The sequence below is a fragment of the Drosophila novamexicana genome, unplaced genomic scaffold (assembly GCF_003285875.2).
Source record: "Drosophila novamexicana strain 15010-1031.04,08,12 unplaced genomic scaffold, DnovRS2.1 tig00000644-arrow-pilon, whole genome shotgun sequence".
NCBI classification, from domain to species: Eukaryota; Metazoa; Arthropoda; class Insecta; order Diptera; family Drosophilidae; genus Drosophila; species Drosophila novamexicana.
In genome coordinates this window covers 472,517-498,876 of record NW_020824814.1, presented here as the reverse complement: position 1 = coordinate 498,876, position 26,360 = coordinate 472,517, and the positions used below count along the sequence as shown (strand labels likewise).

General features: G+C 41.4%; 2 protein-coding genes across 4 annotated transcripts in view; one reads left to right on the top strand and one right to left on the bottom strand.

Annotated features, from left to right (window-relative positions):
* The window catches only part of LOC115762870 (protein bric-a-brac 2), a 35,662-nt gene extending 30,233 nt beyond the window's left edge, over positions 1–5,429 (top strand). Inside the window, exons 3-6 of the mRNA XM_030705245.1 lie at positions 2,954–3,020; positions 3,173–3,603; positions 4,038–4,905; positions 4,939–5,429. Coding sequence (XP_030561105.1) covers positions 2,954–3,020; positions 3,173–3,603; positions 4,038–4,905; positions 4,939–5,048 — 1,476 coding nt within the window. The 3' untranslated portion in view covers positions 5,049–5,429. The remainder of the gene's footprint in view (positions 1–2,953; positions 3,021–3,172; positions 3,604–4,037; positions 4,906–4,938) is intronic.
* The window catches only part of LOC115762938 (JNK-interacting protein 1), a 109,968-nt gene extending 84,058 nt beyond the window's left edge, over positions 1–25,910 (bottom strand). For 2 of the 3 annotated variants that reach the window (XR_004017836.1, XM_030705318.1), the window contains exon 1: positions 25,851–25,908. The gene's annotated coding sequence lies outside the window, so the exon portion shown is untranslated. Of the gene's footprint in view, positions 1–25,850 lie in introns of all 3 variants that reach the window. The other variant, XR_004017837.1, reaches the window with a different exon arrangement.
* Between the last annotated feature and the right edge of the window lie 450 nt (positions 25,911–26,360).

The window sequence follows — 26,360 nt, the reverse complement described above, 5'->3', positions numbered from 1 at the left end:
TTAATTAATTAAACATTTTTGAGCACAGCAGCGGCAATATTTTATTATATTGTATGTTGTATGCATTGTGTGCCAGGCGAGTCTTATAATTGTTAGACGTGACTTGGCCCAGGGCTTGGGCAGCAAGGGCACGCGCATGATAAACACAGCGAGGGTGAGGGGGAGAGAGAGAGAGAGTGTGTGGGAGAGAGTGAGGTGGGAGGTCGCCATAATGCATTGGCAAGTGACTGGCAAATTTACGATGTAGATGACTAATGGTTAACCGCGCTGCAAGCAATTCCATGTGCCTGACTTATGACTAGAACTTAAGAACTTGTGTGAATAATTGCAAGTGTTATTTATTATAATAGAAAACTAGCTACTACATATTTTGTAAATAGAAAACTACTAGGTAAATGGCGAGTAAAAACTAGGTACTATATTGTTTAATGTTAACTGAATGTTAACTTAATGGTAAAAGGCGAGTAAATGTTAACGCAAAGAGAGCAAATCAATTTCGTTCCCGTTGAATGAGTTCTCGCTTGCTTCACTCTGGGTTTTCATTCTGAATGAAGCAACTGGATAGCAGGTTGCAGGTTCAAGTCCACTAAGCTGCTATATGGATTACATATATGATTACATTTGTAGATCGATATAGTTATAGATCAAGTTAACTGACTAGAACAATAACCATTGGCTAGAAGATTGCTACTTTTATGAACTAGTCTGAGGTTTGAACCAGCGACTGCGCTGTTCGGTTGCCCAATTGAGCTGGTAAACTCACACAGCAGCAGCTACTCAAGGCCTTAATTTTAAGAATATTTCGAAAAAGCAATGAAAGAATGCGATTCCTGCAAGCCAGTAAAAATGCGGTACGACTGGATAAAAAGCTAAATAGTTGAATTTTCAGTAAGAGGCACAATATGTAGAATCTACAATTCAAATATCTTCAAGGCAGAGTTGTGTAGGCTATAGTATATAGGTATATTGCAATTATTCAAAGAAGTTGAAAAGTTATTAGACGATTCAACCAAATCATTTCAGTTGAAGCAGCAAAGAAACTTGCCCGTTTTGCCAGTTCAACGAATGAGAACCTGCCGCGCCAACGTATCCGCCTACAGAGTCATTTGTGTGCGGCCATTGCCAACTATTCGATGCCTGACTACAATGTAGAAAGAACTCGTATATATATTTTTTTGTATTTGCAGTCGCATCGACGGCCCTTTGTGCATATGCAATATGCAATATGGCTAGTTAACTGCCGTGTCAAAGCCTAATTACGTGTTTTACATAACTTCTACAACAACTTTGACTCTGGCGATTCTCATTAAAAAACTACAACAATAATAATAACAAGTTGAGCTGCCCTGACGCTTTGCCATTAACAAAATGCTTAACATAAAAAAGCGTTTTTAACGCCATTTTGTTTCGTGGCAAGGGGCCTTGGGGCCGACGTGCCTCGTAGTCTAGTGTGGCGCGTAAAAAATGTAGAGAAACAGCAGAAGGCAGAAGAAGTGGAAAAAAATGCTTCCGACTTTTCAATTTCAATTATTCATACATTTTATGACCTTTTTCCTTAACATGCTGGGCTAACAGTCTAACAAATCCAATCCAAACATGGCCCAAAACCCGTTTCAAATATTTAAGACCCTACATATATACGCCACACTATATAGATATATACACTATATATACATATATACCCTATATATCTATGTGTGTGTGTGTGTATTTAGAGTATGCTGTTTTTGTTGCCGCTGCACATAATTTGTATAGCGCCTGCCTGTTGGCCATATAAAATGCATGCCTCTGTGCAGTTGGGGCCCGCTGACGAGCTCTTGGCCGGGCCAAGCTGTTGGGCCGGTCAGCGTTAGGCAGTGCATCCTGTAGCACGCCGTGCAACAATTTAACTTTTCTCTTTGTTTTTATTTATTTTTTTTTGTTTAGTCGAGAAATTATGCCTTCATTTATTTTGATTTTTTGTACTCTTCTGTTTTCATTAATAAATATTAAGAGCCGCCGCAATTGCCTGCGACTCAAGTTTTGCTTCGGTTAGCAAATATTTGCGGTTACACTGAGCGAAAAATGTTGCTCAATTTCTTTACTTAAAATTACAGGCACATTTTATTTCTGGCACAATTAAATTTGAATTTCACTTGACTTCAAAAAGAACAAAGTCTTGAGTTAAGAACAGAAAGCTTAAATTGAGAATTTTCTTGCTTAAAACAAGCATCAAATCTCTTACTAGAAGTAAAATTTGAAAAAAATAATTTCTTGCTGAATTCAAGAAATTATCAACTTGTTTGGTTATTGAGAAAGTTGAGTGAGAAGTAAGTTTTGATTCTCAACAACTTTGAAATGCTCTAGAATTCTTATTACTGTCAGAAAAATGAGAGAAAAAGGTCTTTAATTAAGTCAAAAATACTTAATATAAAATTTGCCTGCTTGAAATAAGTGTAAAATGTTTTCAGTGCAAGTTGAATATTTCTGCACATTATGCATTAAGAGATATTTCAGACTTGTATTAAGAAATTTTTGAATAACAAAATATTGTACTTAAAATAAGTATTTCATGCTCAATTAAAGCCAAGTCTTTCGATTCACAAGCTTTAGCACAAAGTTCTTGAACTTTTTCTTCTGAGTGTAGTTTAGATACGATTGTTTGGAGACAGAAATCGTGAAAGGGACAGGGACAGGGGCCGGGGCCGGGGCCGGGGCACGGGCATACATATCTAATAATAGCAATAAATAAATAGCTGTGGTTGGCCATAAAAATGCTGAAGACAAAAGCGGCAGCAATTCGCCAGCCAACTTTGTATACTAATTCGCATTGGCGTTTGCATACCAAAACGCTTTGGGCCACATTTATGGCATTAATAAACTTTTATGGCCAGCATTTTGCAAGTCGCTAAGAATTGAGAACTTGAAACGACATTTTGTGCTTATCTGCTGCTTCTTTCTGTTGCCATTGCAGGCCAAAATGATTGAGACGAGCGGACACGGCTGGATGGGCGCACCGGCAACAGGCGCATCTGTGGCGGGTAAGTTTGTCTTGCGACAGTCCTCGAGGCAGGGAAGCGGCCTTCCTGTTGCCAAACAATTAGCATAGTCCGGAACAGGGCAACTAAGTTTGGTATATGTTTTCCCCTTCTCTCTCTCTTTATTTCTGCCTGCTGTTTGCCGCTTCCTCCAGCAGACAGCTATCAGTATCAGCTGCAGTCCATGTGGCAGAAGTGCTGGAACACAAACCAACAGAATCTGGTGCAACAGCTGCGCTTTCGCGAACGCGGTCCCCTCAAGTCCTGGCGCCCGGAAGCCATGGCCGAGGCTATATTCAGCGTTCTAAAGGAGGGCCTCTCGCTGTCGCAAGCCGCTCGTAAATACGATATACCCTATCCGACGTTTGTGCTCTATGCGAATCGTGTGCACAACATGCTGGGCCCCTCTTTGGACGGCGGCACCGATCCACGGCCGAAGGCACGCGGTCGCCCCCAGCGCATTCTGCTGGGCATGTGGCCCGAGGAGCTCATACGCAGCGTCATCAAGGCCGTGGTCTTTCGGGACTATCGCGAGATCAAGGAGGACATGAGCGCCCATCAGTATGCCAATGGACAGGCGCATGGTGTAAGTAAACCAAAGAAACGACCTAAAAAAAACTAATTAGAAATATTTGAAGAAATAGGAGAATTCCTAACATAATGTAGTCTAAAATGGAATGGAATCTTTAGCTATATACGAGATAAGATAATCAATAATGAGATAGAACCCTTAGCTATTTAGTAGAGTATTCTGCTATGATAATTTTATCATTTAGTTGGAGCACGTTAAAGTTCTTAGTTGGAGTTAAGTTATATATAAAACCAAAACAGTTTATCATACAATAAAAACAGAGTTTGAACCAGCGTAATAGTTCAAATTGCAAGGTGAAAAATCATTTAGGCAATGTTCCATAAAGAAATCTTAAAATCTAGCCACATCTTATAAATAAATCTTCAGCTCAATCTTAACACACTCTCCCCTTTCTTTGCCCTTCACGCTCTTTCTTTTACGTTCAATAGGCGCACTTTGGTTCGGGCAATCCGACAGCTGCTGCCAATGGGTATCACAGTGCTGCGGTCAAGATGGCGCCGCCCGACGGCAGCAATCCGCTGAGCACGATGACAGAGACGCTGCGCAGACAGATACTCTCCCAGCAGCAGCAGCACCAACAGCAGCAGCAGCAGCAGCAACAGCAACAGCAGCAGTCGCCGCATGTGCAGTCGATGAACATGTACAAGTCGCCAGCGTATTTGCAGCGATCCGAGATCGAGGATCAGGTGTCGGCGGCGGCGGCGGTCGCGGCGGCGGCCAAGCATCAGCAGAGCGAGCGCCGCGGCGCCGAGAATCTGCCCGATCTGAGCGCCTTGGGGCTGATGGGCCTGCCCGGCCTGAATGTGCTGCCCAGCACGCAGCAGCAGGCGGGCCATCAGCGCGGCGCAGCCGGCGGCAACGGCGGTGGCGGCAGCAGCGCAGGCTCCGGTGCAATGCATCCCAGCGCGGCGAGCTATGCGCGCGAGTTGTCGCGCGAGCGTGAGATGTCGCGTGATCGCGAGCTGAAGGAGGCAATGCACGCCCGCCAATATGGCAATCAGTCGCGCGGTTCCAACTCGTCGACGGGCAGCAAATCGGCCGCAGGCTCGAGTCGGCCGGGCGCCGCATCGCCGTACTCCGCGCATCACTCGCACGGTCATTATGCCAAGCACGCCAAGGAGCAGCCGGGCTATGCGTACAACAAACGTTTTCTGGAGAGCCTGCCGGCGGGCATAGACTTTGAGGCAATTGCCAACGGTCTGCTGCAGAAGTCGGTCAATAAAAGTCCGCGCTTCGAGGACTTCTTTCCCGGCCAGGACATGAGCGAACTGTTCGCCGATGCTGGCGCAGCTGCCGGCCCCGGCTCCGCAGCGGCCGCGGCAGCAGCAGCAGCAGCAGCGGCTGCCTATGCGCCGGCGGCGGCGGCAATGCGCGAATCCCCATTGATGAAAATCAAGCTGGAGCAGCAGCAGGCCGCCGAGCTGCCGCACGAGGATTGAGTGGGAGCGGCGCGGCCCGGCCGCTGGGTTGGCGCTTTTGAAGAGGCCAACGTTAATAATACATTTGGACTGCTATTTTAATATGCCCAACGTTTAGTCTTTAATGAGAAGTGAAGCCAAGTGCTTAAAACGAGTTGCTAAATCATTTTTTCAAATGCTTGGAACCTAAGCTTAAGTCTAGTTATAAAACGGTACGAGTATTAACGTTGCCCCACACACACACACGCACACCCACACACACACACATGCACTTCAGAACTTTCCTGTAAGGATAAGATCTCGCCTAACAATTATTTATTTATGCATTTCGTATGCGCCTTATTCTTTGCCAATATTGAAAAAAATAAATGAAGAAAGAAAAAAAAATCGTTTTTTAAATATATATATACATATATATATATATATGTACTTGCTATAATTAACAGTTACAACTAGAGACTTGTGCATTTCTTAAATGTAGTTTAGAGTTTAGTTTAGCCACACGCACACAAACACACACGCACACACTCATAAATATTCATATTACGCATACGCAATGTTGTCTTTCAAGTAATTAGATTATAGTACATAATATAAATAAATATACAAATATATACATAAACACACATAATTAATAAACACAGCAATTGTATTTCCAAATGTAAATGTAAATAATGTACAAATTTCCATAGCTATAGGGTATATATACGTACACGTATATCGACTTAGTCTTAGGCGCGCACAACTTTTCTCTATATTGTAATAATCCCCAAATTAATTAAACTTAATAAAGCAAAGGCCCCGTAAGCAAATATATATATAGATATATATATTAATACAGATATGAGTATGCGTATGGTATGTGTGCTAATTTTATGTAATACAAATACACACACAAACACGCACACACACAGGCACACCAAATCCCAGTGAGCGGACACGCACACACGCGCAGAGCTATTGAAATGCATATGTATTTTATGATGTTCTTAATGAGTGAATTATTCATGATAACAATGAAGATAATGCATTAATCATTATTATTATTACATTATTATTATTATTATTATTATTATTATTATGAATATTATTATTTTAGTTAAACCTAAATTATATACAACTGAAACAGAATAAAAGTGAAGAAGTAAATGTAAAAAAATATAACCAAAATTGTTTTTACTATAAACTCGGGTTGAAAAATTCCCCAACTTTATCAAAGGTAAGCAAAATAGTCGGATTGAATGTTCTGTTAAGTAAGATGAAGCAGAGATAGAGAGAGAGAGAGATAGAGAGAGAGAGAGAGAGCGAGAGAGAGAGAGAGAGAGAGAGAGAGAGAGAGAGAGAGAGAGAGAGAGAGAGAGAGAGAGACAGAGAGAGAGAGAGAGAGAGAGCCAGAGAGAGAGAGAGAGAGAGAGAGAGAGAGAGAGAGACAGAGAGAGAGAGAGAAAGTCAGAGAGAGAGAGAGAGAGCGAGAGAGAGAGAGAGAGAGAGAGAGAGAGAGAGAGAGAGAGAGAGAGAGCAAGAGAGAGAGAGCAAGAGAGAGAGGCATTTAAATCTGAACACAATTTTTGGGTCGAAATCCATGTCGAAATCTTACCCCTAGTATTCGTATAACGAGATAGGTCGAAATTTCCCACCTCCATAGCTCGGTCAAAAATCAACCGATCTTCACCAGGATTGGTTTTTTATTCATGGTTTTCCCTCTTAAATAATCTGGCATTTAAATCTGAACACACATTTTTGGGACGAAATTCATCTCAAAATATGATTTTGACATGAAGTTCGACCCAAAAATGTGTGCCCCTAGGATTCGTATATAGACATGGGTCGAAATTTCCCACCTCCATAACTCGGTCAAAACTCAACCGATTTTCACTAGGATTGGTTTTTTGTTCATGGTTTTCCCTCTAAAATAATCTGACAACACATTTTTGGGTCGAAATTCATGTCAAAATCTTACCCCTAGGATTCGTATTAGACATGGGTCGAAATTTTCCACCTCAATAACTCGGTCAAATCTCAACCGATTTTCATCTTCGTATATAGACATTGGTCGAAATTTCCCACCTTCATAACTCGGCTAAAAATCAACCGATTTTCATGAGGCTTAGCATTTTGCTCGTGGTTTTCCCTCTAAAATAATCTGGCATTTAAATCTGACAACACATTTTTTAGTCGAAATTCATGTCAAAATCTTACCCCTAGGATTCGTATATACCATGAGTCGACATTTCCCACCTCCATAACTCGGCCAAAAATCAACCGATCTTCACCAGGATTGGTTTTTTATTCATGGTTTTCCCTCTTAAATAATCTGGCATTTAAATCTGACAACACATTTTTGGGTCGAAATTCATGTCAAAATCTTACCCCTAGGATTCGTATATAGACATGGGTCGAAATTTCCAATTCCATAACTCGGTCAAAACTCAACCGAATTTCACTAGGATTGGTTTTTTGTTCATGGTTTTCCCTCTAAAATAATCTGGCATTTAAATCTGAACACACATTTTTGGGTCGAAATTCATGTCAAAATCTTACCCCTAGCATTCGTATATAGACATGGGTCGAAATTTCCCACCTCCATAACTCGGTCAAATCTCAACCGATTTTCACCAGGATTGGTTTTCTATTCATGGTTTTCCTTCTTAAATAATCTGACATTTAAATCTGAACACACATTTTTGAGTCGAAATTCATGTCAAAATCTTACCCCTAGTATTCGTATATAGACATGGGCCGAAATTTCCAACCTCCATAACTCGGTCAAAACTCAACCGAATTTCACTAGGATTGGTTTTTTGTTCATGGTTTTCCCTCTAAAATAATCTGGCATTTAAATCTGAACACACATTTTTGGGTCGAAATTCATGTCAAAATCTTACCCCTAGTATTCGTATAACGAGATAGGTCGAAATTTCCCACCTCCATAAGTCGGTCAAAAATCAACCGATTTTCACGAGGTTTTGATTTTACTTCATGGTTTGGCCTCTATATTAATTTTGTATTTAAATCTGGGAACATATTTTTTGGTCGAAATTCATGTAAAATAATACCCTCTGAAATCCATATAGACATAGGTTAAATTTTGCCACTCCCATAACTCGGCCAAATCTCATCAGATTTGCAGGAGGTTTGGCTCTTTGGTCATGGTTTGACTTCTAGTTTGACATTCAAATCTGGTAACATTATTTATGATCGAAATTCATGTAAAAATGGCACCCTAAACTATCTAATATAGACATAGGTAAAAATTTCCTACCAAATCAATAGCGCAATAAATACCCTCGTAGAAGTGTGAGAAGTGCAGCAGAATCATTGCTTAGCAACGGAAAAATAAGAAGAAGCCAGAAGTTGATGAAGATGAAGTCAAGAAAAGCGATGAGATTTAATTCGATCCTGGTTATTTTCTTACTGCGGAAAGCAGATACTTGAACAGCATTCCACAACAGGTCGTTCAGTCTAATTCTGGCGTAGCCTTGAAAATATTTCCTGGAATCCGTCCACTCAACTATGCGCGCAATGAGCTCTTCAAGCAAGCCTTGGCCAGGGAATAGATTAAGCGCTCTGCTTAGTTAGCTGCTAGCTTAATTAGGATTGTGTGAAACTCGAGCCGCTCTTCAACTGGGACAACACGCTTCAGCAGAAGTTAAAGTTCCACTAGACAAAAAACAAGAGGCAACAGATCAACAGGCAGTTGAACGGCTTGCAACAGGCGCCGCCCAATGCCCAATGCTCAAGGTCAAGTGGCAAGTGGCAAGTGAAAGGGATGTCAAAGTTGTTGTTGTTGTTGTTGTTGTTGCTGCTGAAAGAAAACAATTACTTTGGCACTTAACAGCTTAACACATCAGTTTACACGGATGCAAAACTGGAGTCTGCAGCTGTGCTGCAGCTAACTAGGGAGTGGCCAAGGCCAAGAGGCAAGCGGCAAGTGGCAAGTGGCAAGAGCGAAAGCCAAAGCAAAGCGGGCGCTTAGCCAACTCGAAAGGAAGGCGGAACTGAACGGGGCTTGGCTGGGCTGGGTTGCTGGCAAAGATAGAACCATAGACGAGCCACAGTAACTGGGCAACGAGTCCTGACAAACGTGCAACTGTAAGGCTCAAGGTCGTTTGGCCGGGTCGCAGTCAAAAGGAGCTGCTGCTGCTGCCCCGGCGGAAGCAGCAGCTGGAGTCGGAGTTGGAGCCAGAGTCAAAACTGCAGCCACCCTAGGCAGCTGGCAAAAGGCAGCCGCTTGGCCGGCCATGAATGGCAAGTGGCTTTCATCTTGCGAGAAGACACCCACAACAAGTGAGGGAGGGGAGAGCGGAGGGAGGGGAGATACTGCCACAAGGACAATAATCGCCCTGGCAAAAGGGTGACTCGCTTCTCCGGCCAGCCTTGTACATGTGAGGCAGGCGGGCGGGTGAGGCGACCCACAAACAACTTCCTTCTGGCCAGAAGGACTGCATCTGATTGCCCGAGCTGGCTGCTGATGTCCTTGCCAGCAATGCGGCTGTGGTTGAGCTATGTCTGTGTGTCTCTCTTAATGTCTGTGTGTGCCAGTCCGTGTGTGTGTGTGTGTGAGTCTGTCTGAAGTTAAGCACTTGCGGCTGCTTCAAGCCCAAAATTCCCGGCTGCCTCGCAGACAACGCCAACGACAACGACAAGGACAAGGACGTCGAGGACGAGAACGTGGACGACTGCTCTGCTATCCATCTTGACAAGTGGCTTGCCTGACTCCGAGTCGTAGCCAGACCATGTGCATGTGTGTGTGTGTGTGTGTGTGTGTGCCTACGGTTTTGGCTTAAATGTTTGCTACGGACAGACTTTTGGCATTGGGGTTGGCGGCAGTGTTGACAATACAGCTACTTTTCTAGCTAAATTTGGCCGTTTCAGGTGATGTCAAGCGAAAACTGGTAGAAATTACAGTTGACCGCAATGTTGGCTATTTTTTAAGCTGATTTCGATTTTTTTAATATTTCCTATTCAATACAATTGTGTCTATCTCATAATTTAATAATTCCTTATATTTTTTTTATTGTGTGGCAACCCTATTTATCGTCTATCGATAGCCCAACTACATTTATGTCATCACTAACCTATACATATTTTTTGCTGAAATTGCATTGTGTATATTTAATTGGTGTATCTATCTAGACGGAAACTTCGGCAGGCTTGAATGGATTATTCAAACATGAAGCATTGCCTTGAGAAATGTTGCGACTAACTCAAAAAAAAGGACTTTGTATGCAAATGCTCTAAAGGAAACTGGACAGAAGGAGGCAGCTCTTTGCCTCTTTGTGTCGAAACTAGCGATGGACTCGTGAAAGTCAATAGGATGCCGTCCCTCCCGCCCTAAAACAAACATTTGTCATCCCGTCCCATAGGACGACCAAACCAAACCCATCATTTCAAATACGCTACTCATATATGTGCCAAAAATCTCGCGGACAGCTCGGAATGATGCGAAACTCCCGCACAGGTCGCATATTTTAAAATCCTTTGCGGGAATCCGGAAGATTCTCAGAAGATTCGCCTGCATTTCATTCAATCCCTAGTCCCAACATTGTGCTCTTAACTCTTGGAATATACCTTACGCCTTGTTATTTTCTTTCAGCTACTTTTGGCTATTTTCAACACTAGTTTAACACTGGCTACTTTTTGTGCAGCAACTACTGGCAACACTGGCTGGCAGCAAAGATGGCGACGTTGCGGCTGTGCTCGGGAGAAATTACAGATAATTTGTTAAATATGGCACAGCAAGTGCAGCAGTTAAGGGGTAGAATAAGGAAATGGGTGGGTAGCAGAAAGTGAAAGTGCACACAAAGAGGGTGGGAGAGAGAGAGGGAGAAAGAGCGGGGGAAGAGAGCTGAGAAAGGCTAAGCATTGGCTGCTCCTTCGCCTGCGCTTGCCACATGCCACATGGCCACATGGCAAAGGCAAGTGAAGTCAACTTGAATTGAGTCGCGTCGAGAGTCGAGACATTTTGCCAGACAAATGCCGCTGTGTGTGTGCATGGGTGTGTGTGTACGAGTATGTGTTTGTGTGTGTGTGCGACGGCATTCCTCAAGGTTGTTGCTTGCGACATGATTTCCATTTTATTTTAGCTTCATGCGTGTGTGTCTTCTATTAAAGAAATTTAACCAAGCGTATATGTGTGTGTGTGTGTGTACTCTCTCTCTTTCGCACACTCTATCTCTATCTCCATCTCGCTCTCGCTGGAGCACTCTGCTGCGTGCTGCACAGCAGGAAGCTGTTGATATGTCGTGTAATGTGGCAACATTATTTGCTTGATTGCTTTATTTTACGCAAAAGGTGTTTGTGGCTTGACACCAGACACACACACATAGTCACACACACAGGCACACACACCTGCACAACATCTTTGAACGTTTTTGCTTGAGCAAATGTTTGCCTGTCGAAAATTTGTGTTTATTTATTGGCTCACTTATAGACTGTATCGACGTCTCGGAAAATCTACAGGCAAAGTAGCTCACCTCCCCCCCCCCACCGTTTCCCCATGCGACCCCTTCTCCCCTCTGGCAGAGGCATTGCGTGTGCGTCTCTTGTTCAAGCCTTGCTGCTGTTGTTGCTGGCATTTAGATGGAAAGAAAATATTTTCTGTAAATAGCCTTTCAATTTTCTCTCTCAGTTGCATAAGAAACCAATTGTGAGATTTATGGCCAAATACACTTGTGGCTTGGCTTTTTGGTCAGCAGCAAGAACTAAGCCGACACACACACACGCACACACACACACACGCAGGCAGGCAGGCATTTGCCACTTGTGGCAACGTGTGAAAGTGTGAATATTCCTTAAGGATGCTTTTGCTTGCATAATTGCATGTGATTTATTGAGTTTACAGGCTTGAGAAATGTAGTCGAGCAATTGCCAGCAAATATCAATGCGAATATCGAAAGTGAAATTCCTTACAAAATCCGGCAGCAGGCAGTTAAATAAATTTATCAAGTGTGCCACTTGCTTGCCGCAAGTTATTTGAACATGTTAAATATCGAAAATAAGTCAAATGAGACTTGAATAATCTTTTCTTGGAATTGATTTGTTTGTAAATTGCTTGGCAAATATATATTCAATTATTTATTATATTATTGATGGTCGCACAAATCGGCAGGCTTTTATTTATTTTTATTCTTTCCATATTAAATAAGCATTTTTATACCCTGAACCCATTCAAAGTGGGTATAAGGGTATATTGTATTTGTGCAAAATCCAAATGTATGTAACAGGCAGAAGGAAGCATCTCCGACCCCATAAAGTATATATATTCTTGATCAGCATCAACAGCCGAGTCGATCTAGCCATGTCCGTTTGTCTGTCCGTCCGTCCGTATGTATGAACGCAAGGATCTCAGAACCTATAAGAGCTAGAGACTTGAAATTTAGATGTAGATGCTTCTAGTTCCCGCGCATTTTGAGTTTGTTTCCGATAATCGATAACTTACTCCGTTTCCAAGCAATCGATAAAAATCTATATCGATATCCTGTTTTTTGGGCAATTTTGGTAAATAATAAGAGCTAGAGTCACCAAACTTGACATATAGCTTCTAAAATAGAATATAGATATGCATTTGATGTTGGAAGAAGAGGGTTCAGGGTATCCCCTAGTCGGGAGCTCCCGACTAGAACCTCTTACTTGTTCTTTATTTTTTTGCTGTTTGAACCCAACAGTTAATTTAACTAAAAAACCATTAAAAACTTATTTAATGTTTACTTCAATTTATATCGAGAGCTTTTGTCAGGTTTTAATAATTGATTTATTTGTCTTTTTGCTAATGGTATTTAAATTGATTTTTAGTTTTTAAATTCACTTCAATGTTAAATGGAACTTAATTCTAAACAACATAACCCAACTTATAAGAAATTCGATTGCTGTGCCACTTTCCGAAGACGAACTCCGAATTTTGTATCAATAATATATCATAAATAATAAATATTTAAACAAAAATGTATGAAAATAATAAAATAAAATTGGAAAACAAATGCTTCCTTTCATTCAAAAAAAAGGCTAAACATTAATGGAGCATGTGCTTAACATATTAATTAGTTAGTTTAGACGTCATTTTGAGAGCATATTTGATTTTTTGCTAAACAATTGATCACAGGTTTATTTCTCATAAATCAAATAAAAGACTTAATCAATTCAATGAAGAAATCCTTCAGAATATTTTGCTCAAATCGATATCGAAAATCAATTTCTTAGGATTGTTTATGCAATTCCTTGATACTTTTTATGTGGTTTTGGGGCAATTGTAATTCGCTGAGCTGCTTAAAAAATGATGAAACTACGAGAGCAACAAAATAAACAAACAAAACTTGCGCATACACACAACCACACACAACACAACACACACAACACAACACACACACTCACATATACGAGCGCAATATTTTAATTAAAAATTCAATTTTAATCAATGCATTAGCAAAATGTCTCGCTCTCAGGCTCTTGGCTGGCAGCGGCAACTGTAACGAGCTGTGTCCATGGGGCACAAGGGCTAAGGGCTGGTGGGCAAGGGCGTAAAGGGGGTGTCAAAGTGGGCACGGGCAGGGGCACAATCCTCTGCAACAGAAGGCAGCAAAAACACAAGTTTTATGCGACGTCGAGTTTGATCATTGAAAAATAATAAAAAAAAATCGCTGCAACAAAAAACGTCTGTTGTATATATGGATATACAAAAACAACAACAAAGAAACAACAACATGCAACAACAACAACAACAAGCTGCAGCATTAGGAATAAAAAAGTTGCGCCACTCGAAACCAATATTGAAGGAAAAAATCTATGGAAAGTAGCCAGAGCAAGGGTCATAAGTTAGCGCCTCCTGCATGGGCGTGTGTGTGTGTGTGTGTGTGTGCATACTAATACATGTAGATATATGCGATACATATATATATATATATATGTATGTATGTGTGTATGTATATACATAGTCGCACGTCTGTAAAATGTGTTGCATTTTTATTATAACTTGAAAAACGTTGATAACTCCGCCTATTTCTAACGAATGTGCGCGCCACTACGTTACGTATACGTAACGTATACGTAATGCTGCTGAAGTAGTCGAGCATAGAAAACAACAACAACGCAAAAAACGGAGCAGGAATAGAAAACAAAACGAGAACGAGCATGAGAATGAGCAGAAAAAAAAACCGAACGTAGCGCATAGAGGAATATCGAGTATAGAGAATACATTCGATTGAATTTAATATGCATGCATACAATGGCACACACTTACACACACACACATGCACACACACACATGCACACACACACACCAAAAGACAGAGACATGCAAATAGAGAGAAGAGTGCGTTGGGTGGGGCGTGTTGTATGTTGGCAACTGGAATTGAAGCTGTAACTGGAGCTGGTATATTGGCGACTCCACACACACACACACACGCACGCACACACACACAGGGAGACACACTCGAGACTAGGAGTAGGTATCAGAGAAGGCAGCCAGGCAGCCAGGCAGCGGCTACGTTGTTTAGGCTGAAACGTGATTGTGTGGGTGCAGCAATAGCTGCACAGAGTTTTGTGCGGGCGATGGCTGGTAGTGGGGATAGGGAAGAAGGTGGGTGGGCACTGGGCAGCCACATACATTGGCCAGAGCAGAGCCACTCGCAGCATCAAATAGCAGCAGCAGCAGCAGCAGCAGCGGCAGCATCAGAGGCAACGGCTTAACCAAAGAGCAAGCAGAAGAAAGGCAAAAGTACAGGCGACACATTGATGACGCTCTAGGTGCCCTTTGGGGCGCTACAGCGCAACAAATTTAATGGTAACTACTCTAGAGATCCTTAAAATTATGAATAATTTATAAATAATTATACTAAGTATAAGTTGTAGTCATAAACTAGCTAAGTAACAATGCTAGACTGGGTATCGAACTGGAAGTCTATCAACAGCTCACTTGCCGAGGACTGCAGATCTTTAATAGATATTGCATTTCTCTAAGATCTTACCTGAGATTTGATAGGTGCAGCAGTTCTCTGTATATATAAAACAGTTGCTCCTGACTAACTGAAGAACTGATCAATGCACAGCTCAAACCCTGAGAACTGGCAAGCTGACATATTGACAAAAGTCGCCTTCATAATTTCTTTGGAAAATTCATGCTCCAAGTGGGCAAAAGCACAGGTCAGAGTTCGTATAAAACACCTTAACAACAATGCAAACAAATCTCACGATTTATAAACGTGACTTCATGAACCTGCGTAACCTTGCAGACTAAGCTATGCAAGCGTGTAATAAACGGCAGGTCGCTGGTTTAAATTCAGCAGCCACTTTTGTATTAGATTTTTAGTTTCTTATAAATAATAAATAATAAATAATAAGAAACTAAAAATCTAAGAGGAAAAAAATATATAAAAACAAGTAAGAGGTTCTAGTCGGGAGCTCCCGCCTAGGGGATACCCTGAACCCTCTTTTTCCAACATCAAATGCATATATATATTCTATTTAAGAAGCTATATGTCAAGTTTGGTGACTCTAGCTCTTATTATTTACCAAAATTGCCCAAAAAACAGGATATCGATATCGATTTTTATCGATTGCTTGGAAACGGAGCAAGTTATCGATTATCGGAAACAAACTCGATCTGCGCGGGAACTAGGAGCATCTACATCTAAATTTTAAGTCTCTAGCTCTTATACGTTCTGAGATCCTTGCGTCCGGACGGACGAACGGACAGACAGACGGACATGGCTAGATCGACTCGGCTGTTGATGCTGATCAAGAATATATATACTTTATGGGGTCGGAGATGCTTCCTTCTGCCTGTTACATACATTTGGATTTTGCACACATACAATATACCCTTATACCCATTTTTAATGGGTTCAGGGTATAATTATAAAAAATCATTATAATTATAGAATCATAAATAAAAGCTAAATGCCTAATCGGGATACAAGGGCCAGCTATGCCCCTTTGTGCTGCCTATTACCATTATATTATGTATAATATTATGGAGTATACATCTAAAATGATAAACATGAAGCTAACTAATTAATCTGTTTTGAAAACTATCATTCTGTCAAATGTGTAATGTGTAATGCATAGACTCGATTTGGCAATTTGAGTGGCCTTTCATGTGCGTGAAATTGGCGATAATTGATATCACTTGCATTTTCAAGAACTTGAGGTCAAGTCCAAATGTCGTTATGCTTAATACTAATACAATAATATAATATAATATAATATTTAATTATCAAGAATGGAATTAAAAAACAATTGATAACTAATATTTAAAAGTTCATGTATAAAATATTAAATATATAAAAAAGTTAATAATTTCTTATATATAAGTCTTAGTCGCTTAAGCTTAATTTAAAATGTTAAATTTATTATAAATAAAAAAAATCATTTGTCGCTTAACTTTTAATCGTTTAGGATTCGAACTGAGCCTAGTCAAAAAATATACAATCAAATTTTGTGCAGTGCAGTTTATCAATAGACGACGCTTAAAGGGGCTGCCACAGGATGCTGAATGTTGTTTCTCGTCAGCGTGGACAAAGTTGTTTTTCGGAAAGGAAGGAAGGTTCTGGGTGCTGCGTATATGCCAGATCCTGTGCCCGAGCCTGTGCCTGTGCCTGCGCCTGTGCCTCAGTCGATACCTGCTGGCTAAGTGCAGCAGTCAGAATAGACACACACGCACACAGACAGACAGACAGAGAAGAGGACACATTGATGCAAAAGCATCAAAAGCCGCACCCGCTCAGCTCAGCTAGGAGCTGGGTGCGGGGGACACAAAGGGACGGACGACAAGGGAGCCGCAGCTGTCCGTAGTAATAGCCATAGTGACGCGAGGCCTGATGATGACGACGACGATGGCGATGGCGGCGACGACGACGACGACGACGACGGCGACGGCGACGACGACGACGACGATGGCCGATGGCAGAGAAATGACGACGAGACGAGGCAGCGACTACAACTACGAGGCGAACAACAACAACAACAACAACAATGATGATGATGACGATGACGATGGCGACGCCGAATTCAGTTCCGGACGCGTGTGCGTACCCCTTGTGTACGAGAAAAAGAGAGAGGGAGCGAGAGAGGGAGAGAGAGAGAGAGGAGGAGGAGGTGGGTGAACATTCGCAACGGACACATAACTTTTGGGCTGGGTGTGTATGTGTGTGTGTGTGTGTGTGCGTTAGGCGCACAGCGTTGCCCATTTGCAAAATTTCTAATATGTAAAATGTTCAATAGAGAAAACTATGTATGGCCACAGGACGACGACGGCACAGGATGAGAGATGGTGCAGGGACAGGGGCAAGGGGTGCAGGGCTGCAGAGGCACAGGAACATGGCAAAAACAAACTAAAAACGAAACATGGCCATGCACACACGGCCGAGGATGCCGTATCGCCTCTCACACACATACAAACACACGATTCCATGTGCGTGTGTGTGTGTGTGCGTGTGTGGGGGGATTGAAAAGTATGGCAAAGAAAATGCCGCCAAAGGCGAGGCGCACGTAAAAAGCGAGCATTGGAAAATTTTGTGCATAGAGGCAGGACGAACGCACATAAGGCGTATGTGTGTGCGAGTGTGCCTGTGTGTGTGTGTGTAACAAGAAGGAGCAGTTATCACAAAGGTGCTGAAGATTAGATACCCTTGCAGAAAAATGACAGAGAGGGTATAAGCGTTGTATACTTAAGCGAACAAGAACTCAATTGTTGATTGTTCCAATAGGAAATATAATATATGAAAGCATTTTAAAGATCGAAATTGCAAGGTTTAACAATTGATAGACTGATTGATTTATTGATATTCAACGTACAGCTCAAACCGATTTTAAAAATTCCACTTGCAAAGGTGGAAAATGAGTGGAAAATGTTTGTATGGTATATTTTTGTTTTTTATGCGTTGAAATTTCAAAAATATTTGTTAGGATCTTCGTAAAAAATCATTTGAGAGATGTTTCGCACCTTTCGCAGTCATTGACCCCTTTGGTATAGTGGTAAATGAGGCTTAAGGATTAGCTCGACATGGTTTCGGGCTCAAACTCATATTGATGAAATGTTTGAGACCTGTTTTTCACTATTCAGAGTTTATAAAAACAAAGCTACATAAAGGCAAACATATATATAATATAATGAAAACATGAGTCAACAATTTCTCAAATTCCACTTGCAATTGTGGAAAATTGGCGGAAAGCTCTTGTATATAACTTTCATTTTTTGCTTTGTCTGTCGAACTTATATCTAATTATTAAGAATTAAGAAATAAGCTTGGCCAGAGCGAATCCGCTTAATTTCCGCTAGAACGATACAAAGATTTGAACCGGCGACCTTCTATATATGTACTAGTTCAAAGAGATGGGGAGCAGAAGAGAAGTCAGAGCTGTCTAGAAAAGCCGTTCTCTATGCGTTACACGTGTGACGGCAAAATGTATATACCCTTTTTGGCGAGGGTATAGAAAAATTGGTTGCTACGAAAACGAAAACTGAGCTGCAGCAGCGTGTGGGCGAGCTGGCGAACTGGTGAGTGAGATGACAAAAACCTAATCACCCATTCGTCATATCACCTTAGTTGCATTAATGCTGCGGGGCAGTGCATAGAGTGAGGGTGGGGGCGGGGGCAGGGTGTGGGGTTAGCTAGTATAAGGGGCATAAGATTTCAATGCGCGTGTGTTGAGGAGGCGGCGATAACGAGATGCGGCAACTGCCTTTGATCGATGGGCTCAAATGCGTGGCTAATGTCAGATCTGGCACTGGCGCCCAGCCCAGCATTTCAATTAGGCGAGGCAGGGGGTTGAGCCGGAGGGGGCCAGAGGGGGGGCGTGTTACTTTAGTCCGGGCCAAAGTCCGAGTCCTGGCCAGGACACGCACACTGCGCAATAATTGAGTTTTCATCAAAGTGCAATCAGGCGAAATTTTGCACACCGAGCGCGTTCTTAACTAAAAGCCTGGGCCAAAGGATGAGCAGCAGGATGAGCCAAAGGACAGCCAAATTGAAGGCCTCGTTTGCTTGCTACAGACTTTGCCGCCTGCAACGTGAGGCTGCAGCAAATGCAGCGCTATAAATTTGCCAATGCACACAACACAGAGAGAAAACCAAAGGGGGCTGGCAGAGGGACAGAGAGGAACTGTAGGGCCTAGGAGCTAGCGTCTAGTGCAAGTGGAAGGCGCCAAAATGGTGGCATAAAATAAAATTTAATTAGAAACGTAACCATAGGAGCCAGACGAGGGGCCTGGAGGCGGAGAGAGAGAGTGAGAGAGAGAGGAGGCAGCTGTTGATGGATCCTCGGCTATGAAATATTTTTGGCCAGAAACAACAGCAACAGGAACAACAACAACAATAGAAACAACAAAAACAATGCATGTGCAACACAAATTGCAGGCAAAAGGCGCAGCCAGCCAAAGTCCGAGCTGATGCAGTTTTATGCAGCACATAACGAGGGGGGCATGTGTGTGTAAGTGTGAGTGTGTGTGCGTGGAGTATATGCACGCGATTTCTCTAGGCGTGGCACAGCAGCCGCAACAACGAACGTAACTTTCAAATTCGAAGCAAGTCGCCGGCCTTTTGACAAGATGAACGCAGCGTGCCAAAAGGCAGCAGCTAAAGCCAGGGCTAGAGAGAGAGAGAGAGAGGGGGGGGGGGGGGGCACTGGAGCCTATGTACAATGGCGATGGGCATATTGAACAAGAACAAGAACAAGTTGACGGGCAAACCACGAAACTAAATTGCAATGGCCGGGCAACAGAGCAAACGGGAGACTTGTGGCCAGTCAACGACGACGCGAGACGTGCGAAAAAGATAGCGCACTTTTCTGCGCAGCAGCCAAACCGAACACGAGCAGGAGCTGGAGAAGCAGCACAAGCTGCAGCTGGAGAAGGAGAAGTAGAAGTAGAAACTGATGGAAGATTCTCCATTCATTTTTCTCTAGAGGCAACGACAAGCTGACCAGTGAAACATTACGCGGCCCACGCACATATAAGCGAAGGAGGGGAATTGGGTGCTTATGCAGAGAAAGGAATCCAATTTGTATACCCTGGGAAAAAGGTTTTTTCATTTAGGGTTTTTAACGGAAATATCTAGAGGCATACAAAATATACACAAGTATTTGTATGAATAAAAGAAATCAAAGTTCTAGATATACGAAATATTTGGATAGGCTTAAAAAGCTGCTGGCTTTAAGAAAGTATTGGGAAGGAAAGTATTTGTAAATCTTCCAGAAACCTTTTTGCGCACATTTGTTTTCTAATATGATATATATATATATATATATATATATATATATGCTTACACATCTTTATGAATAACTGGCTGAATAAAAGGTTTTTTTTTTCGACAAATGCTTACAAAACTCTTCCAACAAACCTACAAAGCCCCATCAAATCCATATACTATTCTATATAGCTTCTCGAGATAAAAGGTCTCCTTCTATTTTATTATTTGATTCAAATTGATGGCTTACATTTAAATCTATTTTAATAAATATAAGCTGTCGTAAGTTGGTTCAAAAAGCTGTCATATAGGGCGAAAAGCACATGAGTAAAATCATATCAATATCGGAGAACTATACGGAAACGATCGAAAATTGAGCTTCCGCGTGGCCCAGTAAAGAGATATATGCCGAATCTTTTCTATTTGTAGAGAAGACTTCTCAACTTGCAGACAAATAGGGAAGAAATCTTTTCTACCTACAGACAAATAGAGGACAATTGACATATATCTGTCCACTTGCAGCCAGGGTATTTAAGCTGCGGCCCTTGAAGAACAAGTGTTTCTTTAATGTTTTGATTAGAAAGAAAGGAATCGCATATATTTCGTGCTGCGGGCGAATGCAATTTAGATTTAGGAACCACCGTCAATCTGTGACACAGTAGTTGCTTTTTATTGAAATTGATTTGGCCAATGCATAAATTGAAGAAAACGCTCGCTCCACTAATTACAATATATATGTATATATCTGCCAGCCAAGCAGGCAGCAGGCCAACATCGAAGGAGCAGCAGCAACAATAGGGGTATTCCCAACCATTTCCACTTGCCTTTCATTCACTTTTATTTCACTTTGTTTTTCGTGGTGGTTGTCGCTTTCGCATAAATAACTCTAAGTAAATTTTGAGCATACACACACACACACACACACACATTCATATGCATATCACACGAATAGGTGTATTCGCTTAAGCATGCTATATACGATTCCATACTATATATAAATTGCCAGCTTTCTTTCTTCTTCTATCGTTCTTTGCATATTGAATGTTGATTCCATTTTTTTTTTTTTGAAGCAGGATTTGTTGTTTTTTGTCTTTTTTTTTTTTTGCTGCGTTCATCACGTCTATTGGCCCATCTATTTTGTTACACACACACACACATATATAAACTAGGTAGCTGTTCCGCCCACTGTCCATGTGATTTGCTTTCGCTTGGTTTTATGTGCAAAGCTGTGTGTGTGTGTGTGTGCGGAACGTTTTTCAATATTTCAAGATTTTGATAAGCCCACATATGTATACGAGAAGATGGCCAACTATATCTTGCCAGCTGCCCAAGAAATCAATGTGTGCAAGAAGCACAGCAATGCAAAAAAACCATTAAGCTGTAGAAAAACACTTGACACACTCAGTGTTGTAAAGCGTGCACATTTTTTTCCTCAAATGCGATAAAATTTGATCAAATTGAAACTTGGGAAATACGCTAAAGAAACCAATTGAAGGAAGGCATATTTTCTGCTGTAAAAAGTTTGTCACTCACAACATTTAATCTTAAAATTATTTGCAAGCTGTTTCCAGTGTTGCATAGCGCAAGAGTTTCTTTTAATATTAACTAACATCGCTCACGAGCGCAAAAAAAAGATCAGCTAGCCAATAAATTAAAATAAATTATTAAAATTAATTTGAAACTTATTTGGAAGCTATCTTTCCTTTTCTCTCTTATCTCATACCTTAGCTCTCTCCTTATATGTAGTGTTGTGTAACGTAAAAGTTCTCAAAAGCGCAAAGACTCAAAATTATCATTGAACTAGTTGATTGGGTCTTTCTTTTCCAGGTGAACTGAACTTTCTTAGATGGAATCGCTAGTAAACTTGTTGATGTTGCCTTTATTTTCATTTAGAGTATGTATCAGAGCGAATCGCGTCGAAATAACATTAAAATTATTAATTCCGAGCTAATGTTTTGACTATAAAAAGATAGCTTGCCATAAAATTATATTCTACGATCAAGATATAGGTAAATGCAGAGCGTTTTATTCTGCGCCTCAAAGAATAACGAACGTCATTTCGAGATTTTATAGCTTCTTGTTGTTGTTTGTTATGGATATGCTAGTTTTTCTTTAATACAATTGCTTCCTCTATTCAGACAGTAGATGAATGGCTCTTTCTGAATTTTTCCCATCAACAACATCAATTGCCTCGTTCGTTAAGAGTCTTGAGTTTAATAATGAAACGATAACTGCAATTGGCCTAGAGACCGGTTCGGAATGCATCCTTGATTATAGTCAGCGTAATTGTTTTGCGTCTCTTTTTGAAAGTAAGCAGTTTTTATTTTTAAATTTTATTTTTAGTTTTATTTTGCATTTTACGATGCACCTTGTGAGCCCTGTGGCCAATTGAAAGCATGGCAAAACACAAAAGAAAACAGCAAGCCGAAGATTAAATACACTTCCGAACAGAGGACTTATGGGTTTGCAGAAATGCGCAGAAGTGTGCAGCTCTTTATTTACTGAGTTTGGCCAAGATATTTCAAAAGAAGAGCATATTTTTGTATAGAAAATAAATTGTTATTTCTTTGAGCTAAATGATACAGAAGTAAGACCATAAAACCTCATATATCTTTGCTTATATTGTGACAAAATTAATTGCCATGTTCACTTAATAATATATTAAAAACCACGAGAAGAACTTAATATTCGAGCAATTATTTCTACACTCAAAACAAAAAAGGTTCCCTAAATTTAAGAAATTTTGGCATTAGGTGAACATTTTTCTCATAAATAGAAAAAAGTGGACCATAAAATATACAATTTTAGAAATGTTTATGAGAATTTTTGTTTGATCTAAGGCTTACATAAGGAATAAATTGCTTCGATTGGTCTGATTTTGCTAGGAAAAGTTTCATGATCAATATGTTCAAGCTGAGAGAGTACGTACATGATCTGTTCTGATATTGCAGTTAGATATTTTATTGGTTTAAAGATATCTGCATCTATGTGTTACAAATGCCAAGACATAATTAAAGTATACTCTGCAAGGGTATATCAAAAAACTATGCAGCTTGCAATTAAGTGCGTGCGTTGCCAAACCCAGTCCCCCCGCCGCCGCCCCTCCACACTTTTCCGCTTGACATTGGTAATTTCATATTAGCAGCGCCTATGGCCAGGTCTCACAAAAGCCCAATTAAGCCGAGGCTTTTACGGCAAAGGATCAGGCAGCGAGAAAGAGAGTTAGAGAGAGAGGGCGAGAAAGAGAGAGAGAGAGAAATGGGGAGCAGCATTTTGAGAAAATGAAGCCGTGTGAAGGGAGGCGCAGGCGGCGAAGTGCACCAATTACCTGTCATGTCAATCCATAAAAATCCATTTGCTTTGCTTAGCTGCCATTGCGCTAGTCCTTGTTGTTGTTGTTGTTGTTGTTGTTCCTGCTGTCGAGGTGTGACAAATGCACTCAAGAAGCAGCCAGGCAGAGGCTGAAAGGCTGAAGGCACAGCTCGAAGCTCGTAAAGCATTTCACGCAACGCTGCAGCTTTCAATGGAAATTTGCTTTCCCTTTGATGCGCACAGCCAGGGGGAGGGGGGAGGGGCAGCGGCCAGAGCGGGGGTCACTGAGTCGGGAAAACAATTTTCTTGCCTACATTTTTTGTTGTTGTTGTTGTTGTTGTCGCCACAGTGTAAACTGGCATAACTTACAACATGGCAGCTCAGACATTGACATAAAGCCTGCCTCGGCCAGGAGACGACGACGTGGACACCATGTGGCAGGTCCAAGCAGCAGGCATGCGTGTGTAAAGGGTGGCCAGCAATAATACACACACAGACGCACACACTCACACACACACACACACCCACATACACCCACTGCAGTAGCCAGCGCTGATGTATGTATATAAAAAGTAAAAACTAAAAAATGTATATAAAAAAGCATTAAAAAACAAAGTAAAAGAAAATGCAAGTAAAGGGCTCACACGGCTCCAATGTCGCTGGGCAGAGTTTGAGAATAGACCCACACACACAAATACAAATACACACACACACAGTCAAACACACACACACACACAATACACCCAACCAAAGGCGCGACGTGCTTCGATTGGTCCAACTGCTGCCATATTCAAAGCCTTTTGGGGCGTCTGATGCGTGTGTGTGTGTGCTTGTATAAATGTGAGTGCTCTTTACACACACACACACACACACACACTAGCACACACGTACATGCTAATGATTTTTTTGGCTGAGGCTTTTAGCAGAGCGCAGCTTTGTCGCATGCAAATTCATTTAGTTGACTATCCTTCATGCTTGAACCCCGCCTCAGAGCCTGGCGCGGGTTCACGAACTTCCTTCCCGCCCTGCCCGTTCACACACACACACACACACACAGAGTATTATTAAGTCATGCGGCATAAGAAACATCACGTTATCTAGCCGCATGCAGCAGCAGGGCAACAAGAGCTAAAAAAATAAAAGAGAGGCAACAGCTAATAATAATATATTATAATAATTTGGATGCTGAAAATATCGTATGATTGCCGGGCAGCTACACGACACGACTTCTAACAGCAGCTCGAAAAAAAATATGAAAAAAAAAAAACAGATAGCCAGCAGCAGAAGCAGAAGCAGCTGAAGAAGCCATCGATCAACGGCCGCGTCTTTTGCGGCTGCGACTCCTTCTCCAGCTTCAGCTCCTGGGTTTGCCACTCAGCGCCGGCGCAACGCCCCGAAAAAAAAGAGATATAAAAAAAAAGAGTTGGCAACAAAAAAAAAAGGAAAGAAGCAGCAGAAACTGGACTACTGTTTGGCGCTGAGCGGCGGAGCCTGCAAATGAGCTGCCGTTCAAGTCATCTTCTGCTGACTGCGGCAGTCTCCCGGTCAGACGGCTTCTGTTGTACGCAGTAATTTTGCTGGGGCATGCAGCAGTACCAGCCCCCCCCCCCCCCCCCCCCCTACCCCTCTCCACCTCTGCACACTTTACCTGGCCACAGGTAGGCAGCCAGGCAGCCAGGTCCGGCCTTTGTTTTGCTTTGGCGCGCCAGCAACTGCTTATTACCATTAATTTTGAATTGTTTTTCGTGATCTTAACGATTGCCGCGATTTGCAGCTTAAGAAAAGGCAGCAGCAGCAGCAGCAGCAGCAGCACAGCCAGCTAAATTATGAAAATATATATTTGTGCAGTACGTGTGCGTGTGTGCGAGTGTGTGTGAGTGTGTGCAAGCAACTCTGCCGCAACTCGTGAGCTGCCACTGCTTTGCATGCAGCTTTACAATATTTCAATAAATTTTCTATCTGCTGCTCAAAGTTATCAAAGCAATTAGTGGGTGATTCACGGTACGTGGATTCGAACCAACTTCCTGCCTTGCGGTACGTGAACCCAGTTATAACCCTTTCTAAAAGCCCGGATTTTCATTGAAGCCCATTTCTCTTTACTATGAACTCTTTTTCCCAAAAACCCAAAGTCCTGAGCAAGGGAATTATTTTCTTATCAAACGACTAGAAATATTCATAAAACTCAGCCTGGTTTACAAAACTGCTTAAAAATATATATATTGGGAATAAATTTGGTAAATTATGTGTTTATTTGGAGGATGAAGCAATCGTAAACGGGAGAGACTTTCCTCATGTTTGATATTATGTATTATTATTATATATTTTCACTCACCTTTTGTATTAAATACATTCCTGGCTTGATTTTGTTGTACTTTATGCCACTTTCTTAAACACTTTTTAATGAACACAAAACCTGAAATTGAAAGATTCAAAATATTAATTTAAATTAAAATTACTAGAGCATTTTATAAGGCTTAAGTTCTGTTCCTTATAATAAATATATCTATTTTTATTTTTGTTGAGCAAAAATTCAATGAAATTTCAAAAATGTTATTCCACCTCAAAATAAATAGATTAAATTTTGTTTAAGTCTTTATGCTAATGTTGCTTAAGCTCAAAATAAAAAGATTAAAATGAGTTTAAGTTTTAAACGATGTTATTCTAAGCAATATTATTAAAATTAATATTATTCCAGCGCCAAAAAGTATTAGTGAGAATTTATATTTATATTTATATTTATATTAAGTATTACACTGAGAAAAAAAAGCGGGCAGGCGACAAGAGCTTTGGTACAGGACTTGAAATAAAGCATAAAGTCCGAGTCAAGCTAAAAAAAGGTCCT